The following is an 8494-nucleotide window of genomic DNA, read 5'->3' on the forward strand; positions in this document are numbered from 1 at the left end:
ACTGTTGAAAAATGTTAAAAACAGACGAATATATATTGAGTTAAATTTGTATAGTTGATGGATGATGAACGAGTCCGGGCATTACTATTGTTTAATGTGGTTAAAAGTTAATATTGAATAGAAGATGAAAGAGTGCATGCGTAACTATTGGTTTAGTCACTAAACTTAGTGTACAAAAGTTATACATTTAATTGATTGATTTTTATGTGAAGGGCAAAACAGTCATTTAACTTTGAATGGGTATTTGGTCTTTTAACTTTCACTTTAGATCTTTACACTTATAATATAGTATGATATGATGATATGTTGATTGTGTACCACAAAATCAAGAGTAAAAATGGCGTGGGGTAGCCACTATTTAAGGTGGTATTTATTTTTTATCTAGCAATTCTAATGTTGAGCAAAAATAGCCACTAATCTATTAAAATTAATATGAAAAGACATTTTTACCCTTTCTTCTATTGCTTTTCTTCCCAAACCCCTGCTTCTCTCTCTCAAGTTCGATGCAGATACATGTTTTTGTGGATGCATGTGTTGTTTGTGATAAAAATGCTGAATTAGGTTACGAAGATGAAAAATGATATCTTGCTGTTTTTCTAATGAGGGTCAGCTTTGTCTTATTTCGTGTGATTGGCACCTTTATTTGGTTTTTGCCTTCAATTTTAAGTATGGATTCAATGCTGAATTGAGTTTCTGATTCTTGTTGATGCATGTGTTGTTGAAAGGATTTGGTCCTTAACTTATAGTTACAAGCATAGAAATTAAGGACATGTAGTCCTTAACTTAGAGTTACAAGTACAAAAATTAAGGACAAGTAGTCCTGAACTTAGAGTTATAAGTTCAAAAGTTAAGGACATGTAGTCCTAAACTTAGAGTTACAAGCTCAAAAACTAAGGACTGGTAGTCCTTAACTTTGACTTACAAGCTCATAAATTAAGGACAACTAGTCTTGAACTTACAATAACAAGCTTATAAGTTAAGGACACTTGGTCCTGAACTTAGAGTTGGAAGTTCAAAAATTAAGGATACTTGGTCCTTAACTTAGAGTTACAAGTACAGAAATTAAGGACAAGTATTCCTTAACTTAGAGTTACAAGCAGATAAATTAAGGACATGTAGTCCTGAACTTTGAGTTCCAAGTTCAAAAGTTAAGGACATGTAGTCCTTAATTTAGAGTAATAAGTTCAAAAGTTAAGGACAAGTAGTTCTAAATTTAGACTTACAAGCTCATAAATTAAGGACAGTTAGTCATGAACTTACAGTAACAAGCTCATAAGTTACGGACACTTGAACCTGAACTTTATGAGCCGAATGGTATTTTCGTCCGGACAGGTAAAGTTTATTAAAATAGTGATTAAAGACTAAATACATGTCTTATTAGTGGCTAACTGTGCACTCCCCAAAATCAAGAATAGGAAATGAATACTAACACGAGTTGGAGGAAATGTTGTATTCTACTTGGTTTACATCAGAAAAGTCGAACCTTATGGCCCACAGGCCCAAAAAGAGAATCGACTCGAGCTGGCATCAACTTCGGCCCAACAAAAAAAATTTCCCTATATAATTTGATGTAAAAATAGCACGGGCTAGCCAGTTTTCGGAATGGTAATTCAAAAATAGCCAGCGTTTGCAAAGTCATTGAAAAATAGCAACTATTTTACTGCAATACGGACCAGTCCAGCATAATATATTGGAGATTGGTGCACCTGTATATGAACTTACAGCATATTATGCTGGAACTCCAACACGCGAAAAGTTCCAGCATAATATACTGGAGATTTGAGCACTTGTGTATGAACTTCCAGCATATTATGTTGGACCGGTATATTATACTAGAACTCTAGTATAATATATTGGAGTTTCAGCATATTATACTGGAATTCCAGTATATTATGCTGGAACATTTTTCGGATTTTGAATAGTATTTTCGTTCAGATTTATCTTTACATGAAAAATGGCTAAATTTCGACTACTTTTGAAACTGTGGCTATTTTTCAATTATCGCTCGTAAATCTGACTATTTTTGAATTTCTCCCTAATTTGATGTTTCGATTGTTGACTAAAAAAAATAGAATTATGGAATTGTATTACCCATCTATTATTACAGAAGAAAATATATTTCCTTTATGAAACTTTAGGAATTTAGCAATAGTTCTGTATTTTGCACCGAATGGAGGGAGAGAATAAGGGAAAATGGGGTTGTTAATACTATAAACCAATAAGAAAATGATATGTGTTTTTTTATATACACTTGGATTATTTAATCATGGTTAATAAATATATTGTCACCTAATTTATTACTTATTTGTAATAAGTTAATGTAATTTGATGCAAAAATTTTGTATGAATAAGTCGATAACTTAAGAGTCTAGATTTTATATTTTCGCCCTTGACACAAGGGTTTTCCCTCTCCTCCGAAGTTAACACAGCTGGGATAGGGAGGGAGGTGGGTTTTGATTTAAATTAAAAAATTTAACCACATTTCCCTTTCATTATACTTTATCTTACCCTATTATGCATGAATATTTGGTTTTTGTTATAAAATATAACTCAAAGTAACAATATGGAACAAGAAAAAACAAGCTAAGAGATATATAGAGAAAGAGATAAGAGATTCTTATTTCTTCTTCAATTGGGTGTATTTTCCTATATATTACAAGACCTTTATATAGGCATGAAAAGTGAAGAAAATATGTCATTGAATATGTCATTAAACATAGAAAATATGTCATTGAATATGTCATTAAGCAATTGATATGAAGATCATGGAGGAAGAGTAGACATCCACCATAATTTGATATTTCTCATAACACTCCCCCTTGGATGTTCATAGATAATGTGTCTCGTTAAAACCTTATTAGAAAAAAAAATCCTAGTGAAGGAAAAAGAGTACACATGTTTAAGAATACGCTTTTTGGTTGCCTCATTAAAAACCTTACAAGGAAATCCCAGTGGGACAAAACCTTGTAAGGGAAAAAGAGTACATCACGTATTAACTTCTCCTGATAAGAGCATCAATTCACATCATTGAGCCTTCGCATCCCAATCTTGTACACTAGTTTCTTAAAGGTTGACGTCGGTAGAGATTTGGTGAACAAATCAGCCATATTATCACTTGAACAGATCTGTTGTACACTGATATCACCATTCTTTTGAAGATCATGTGTGAAAAATAACTTTGGTAAAATGTGCTTTGTTCTATCTCCTTTTATGAATCCTCCCTTCAATTGAGCTATGCATGCTGCATTTTCTTCATACAAAATTGTGGGTAGTTTGTCACACTTCAAATCACATTTATCTCGAATAAGGTGTATTACAGACTTCAACCATACACATTCTCGACTTGCTTCATAAAATAGCAATTATCTCAGCATGATTGGATGAAGTAGCCATGATTGATTGCTTAGTCGATCGCCAAGATATTGCAGTGCCTCCACATGTAAACACATAGCATGTTTGAGATCGAGCCTTGTGTGGGTCAGATAAATACTCAGCATCGGTATAACCATCAAGATCGAGACTGCAATCATTGCCATAAAATAAGCCCATATTGGTAGTCCCTTTTAGATACCGCAATATGTGTTTGATTCTATTCCAATGTCTCATTGTAGGAGTAGAGCTATATCTTGCTAAGATATTAACTGAAGAAATTATGCCAGATTTTGTAGTGTTAGAAAGATACATTAGTGCACCAATTGCACTAAGATATGGTACTTCAGGACCAAGAAGCTCTTCATTATTTTCTTGAGGTCGGAACGAGTCCTTATTCACATCAAGTGATCGAACAACCATCGGAGTACTTGATGGATATGCTCCATCCATATAAAACCGTTTCAATATCTTTTCTATGTAGGCATATTGATGAACAAAAATCCCATTTGTCAAATGTTCAATTTGCAAACCGAGACATAATTTTGTCTTTCCGAGATCTTTCATCTCGAATTCCTTCTTTAAATAATCAATTGCCTTTTGGAGTTCTGTAGGAGTTCCAATAAGGTTTATGTCATCAACATATACGGCAAGTACAACAAACTCCGATGTTGTTTTCTTCATAAAAACACATGGACAAATGGAATCATTTATATAACTTCCATTAATAAATATTCACTAAGGAGGTTATACCACATTCTTCCTGATTGCTTTAGACAATACAAAGATCTTGCAATTTGATTGAAAACATTTTCCTAGACTTTGAATTATGTGCGTCGGGTATTTTAAATCTCTCGAGAATTTTCATGTGTATCTCATTATCAAGTGAGCCGTAAAGGTAGGTTGTAACCATATCCATTAAATGCATGTCAAGCTTTTCATGGACAGCAAGACTAATAAGATAACAGAATGGAACGTTATAGCATCCATAACAGGAGAATACGTCTCTTCATAATCTACACCGGGCCTTTGTAAAAATCCTTGTACAACAAGGCGTGCCTTATATCTTTGTACCTCATTTTTCTCATTCCTTTTACGTACAAAGACCCATTTATAGCCAACAGGTTTAACACCATTTGATGTTTGGACTACAGACCTAAAAACTTCATGTTTCGCAAGTGAATCCAACTCAAATTGGATTGCTTCTTGCCATTTTGGCCAATCACGTCTTTGTCGATATTCTCTAATGGATTGAGGTTCAAGATCCTCATTATCTTGCATAATGCTAGATGCAACATTATATGCAAAGACATAATCCACAACTATATTCAATCGATTCAAATCTATCTTAATATCGATTGGGTTATTGATAGTTCCTTTTTTTCTTGAGTCTTAGGCTTATTGATTTCCTCATAAACTTCAAGATTGGTTAAATCATGGGTTTCTTTATGAGACTCATTCGTAGTGTCATCTTGATCATTTATTTTTCTTTTTCTAGGATTTCGATTCTTAGAACTCAATGGTCTGCCACATTTTAGGCATGCTTTTGACTTATTAGCTATGACATTAGAAGATTGTCGAGCAGGGACATCAATACGGATTGGAACATTCTCTGCAGGGATATGTGATTTCGTTATCCTTTTCATATCTGTAAATGCATCTGGCTTTTGATTTACTATTTTCTGCAAATGGATAATCTTTTGCACCTCTTTTTCATAAATAGAGGCATGTGGGTTAAGATAAGACAATGATGTATTTTTCCACAAAATTTCACGTTTGGTTTCACCAATTTCTCCCCCTAATTTTGGAAAAAATGACTCATCGAATCGACAATCTGCAAGTCGAGCAGTGAACAAATCTCCCGTTAATGTTTCAAGGTAGCGAATAATGGAGGGCGATTCAAACCCAACATATATTCCTTTTTTTGGGGGACCCATCTTGGTGCGATATGGTGGTGCTACATGCACATATACAACGCATCCAAAAATTCTTAGATGGGATATATTAGGTTCATGACCCAAAACTAATTGCAACGAGAATATTTATGATAATTTGTTGGTCTGAGACGAATTAGTACTGCTGCATGCAAAATAGCATGACCCCAAACTGAAGTAGGTAACTTAGTTTTCATAAGTAATGGTCTTGCTATCAATTGCAGACGTTTAATCAAATATTCTGCAAGGCCATTTTGAGTATGAACATGAGATACAGAATGTTTCACTTTTATCCCAATTGATTAGCAATAATCATTAAATGTTTGGGATGAAAACTCAGTGGCATTATCAAGTCTAATAGACTTAATTGGATTATTGGGAAATTATGCCCGTAATCAGATTATTTGTGCCATTAATTTTGCAAATGCCAGGTTGCAAGATGACAATAGGCATATATGAGACCATCTAGAAGATGCATCTATTAAGATCATAAAATATCTAAACTACCCACTAGGTGGATGAATAGGTCCATAAATATCCCCTTGTATGCGTTCCAAAAACGTAGGGGACTCAATCCTAACCTTTGTTGGTAATGGTCTAATAATCAACTTGCCTTGATAACAAGAAGTGCAAGAAAATTCATTATTTAAAAGAATCTTTAAATTTTTTAATGGATGCCCATTTGAGTTCTCTATAATTCGTCTCATCATAATTGATCCAGGATGTCCCAATCGATCATGCCAAAGTACAAAAGTATTGGAATTAGTAATATTTTGGTGTACGATAGAATGTACCTCAATTGCACTAATTCTTGTCCAATACACGCCACAAGATAAAGATGAGAACTTCTTAATAACACTTTTCTGGCCAGAGACATTCTTGATAACGATGAGATATTCGAGATTATTCTCATCTATTGACTCAATATGAAATCCATTTCAGCGGATATCTTTAAAACTCAACAAGTTCCTCTTGGACTTGGAGGAGAACATTGCATTCTCTATGATAAGTATTGTTCCCTTAGGCAAAGTTATATTAGCTTTTCCAGAGCCTTCAATTAATTTTGTACTACTGATCACGCCCAACTATGCCTTGTAAAAAGCACTAAGCGGTCGCTGCAAATATAACCCGGTTCAAGTCCGGAGTCGAATCCCACAGGGAACTAACCTATTTACTACAACTTTAAATAATGCTAATGATAAGTTCAGACAACTTCCGAATGCAAGAGTTTTATGAATAATCAGTGAAATTTATTTAGCTAAGGAAAAATGACAATAAAATTAGCAATAATCAAGACTAAAATTGAATTCAAGGGTAAAAGGATCTAGGGCTATTGATTTCCCAATTGCCGGATTAATTTTTAACTCTTTAGCTATAATCTCGGTGTAATACTCTATGAGGATTATGAGTTTCGGGCTACCGTAATTACCTCTCGATCAATTACGATAACTTACTAAAAGAATTCTCTCGAACTACTCTAGTTAACAATTTATGCAACTTAGAATTATCCCACCAAAGCTTCGTTATTTCTAACCCCACTTTTAAATTCAAGTAATTAATCTCTTAACTTACCCAAAAGTGGTATTGTTCAATAACAATCTAACCAAGTGTTCTTTCTCAAGCAATACAAGGTAACTAGACACGATTAATCGAGGTCCCTTCCAATTAACCACAATACAATATGTACTTGAACAATCATAGAACAAACACAGCTCAATTATAACAAAATAGAGTCAAAACTTCATCCAACAATTGGTTCCATCAGCCTTAGATAATAAATTTAAATACTCATACTATAGGAAAATAAATCACTAAAATAATTCAAAATCAACAAATAGAAGTATGAAGAAGAAGATGAAAACTCTTAGGAAATTATCCGTCTTCTCTCCCTCGTTCCTGCCTCTAAAATCTTCTAAAAACATCTCTCTCCCACTTCTGGGCGAGTTTAGGTTTCATATAGGTTTAGGTTAGTCGCCTAAAAAATTACATAATTAACCCTGTGTGTTTGGCTTTTGCCCGCCTGTCCGCGGCCGCAGATTCGACCGCAGATCCGGCTGCGGATTTCCACTGCCTCACTGCCTTGAGTTCGCGGACCAATTCGTGGCCCACTTCGCGGCCGCTCACTTGGAGGGGTCGTCTCGATTGCTTTTCTCGCTCCTTTTTGACCGGGCTAACCTTTGATTGGCCTTTCACACTCCATGTTGACTCCAAAATACTCATTAGCTCCCTCCTAGCTCGGAGTAGCTCCTGCAAAGTATCAAATTCTTAATTAGAGCATTTTGTTATCTTTTAGCATTCAAATATCAATAAAGTGCGGCTAAATTAGAGTGTAAGTAGTGTCTAAATTGCATAAATATAGCCTACTATCAACACCCCACACTTAAACCATTGCTCGTCCCCGAGCAATCAAACCACACTCTAAGAGGTCTAACTTCACTGAGCGACTTCCCTACTCGTCACACCAAGAATATTTCACATAAATTGAAGACATTAGTGCAACATCTACACCTCAAGATTTGACTCCCTCTAGCCACACAATGTTCCTAACCGGCTTACTTACTCTAATTCATAGGTCCAGACTTACCTCTCATTCATGAATCAAGTGCATGCTCACAACAAAAGAGACTCATTTCATAATCAGTAAAATTCACACACACTGAGGAACTTTAAAAGGAACAGAATTCACTCACCCTCAGAAATGACATTCTTGTGCCATAGAAAACGCACCATAGGCTTGCCCGTAGTGTAGGACTCTACTAATTGAGCTCACTCAGTCTAGGATCAAGTAGGACTTTATTTGGGTGTAATGTAGGCTATATGTTGGGTAGGATATATTTGGATATGATAGTGACTACACCTCCCTAAGCACTTTAATACATTTATTTTACAATCAAGTCCACACCTAAGTTAAACCAATATTTTCATCTTTAACACCACATATACCACCCCACACTTCTTCTTTGAGCACAATCACCTTAAAAGCCACTAAAGAATTATTACCAATCAACATGATACACTATTAACAATGTTCTTTTTTTTATCACAAGTGGCTTTTCCAACAAGATATACCTTTCTCTTTATTTCCCTAGTTCCACTCAAAAGCTCCACCAACTACCCCACACTTTATCCTTTGTAAATTCATAGTATTTCAAGTGCTTACGAGAGGTAAAGGGTTCAAAAAGATGGTCAAT

The 8494-nt window shown here is 34.8% G+C and overlaps 1 protein-coding gene across 1 annotated transcript; it reads right to left on the reverse strand.

Moving 5' to 3' along the window:
• Positions 1-4287: 4287 nt before the first annotated feature.
• LOC138898427 (uncharacterized mitochondrial protein AtMg00820-like) lies at positions 4288-4650 on the reverse strand. Its single transcript, XM_070184493.1, has one exon. The coding sequence runs from the start codon at positions 4648-4650 to the stop codon at positions 4288-4290; it is 363 nt and encodes a 120-aa protein (XP_070040594.1).
• Between the last annotated feature and the right edge of the window lie 3844 nt (positions 4651-8494).

The sequence above is a fragment of the Nicotiana tomentosiformis genome, chromosome 9 (assembly GCF_000390325.3).
Source record: "Nicotiana tomentosiformis chromosome 9, ASM39032v3, whole genome shotgun sequence".
Classification (NCBI taxonomy): Eukaryota; Viridiplantae; Streptophyta; class Magnoliopsida; order Solanales; family Solanaceae; genus Nicotiana; species Nicotiana tomentosiformis.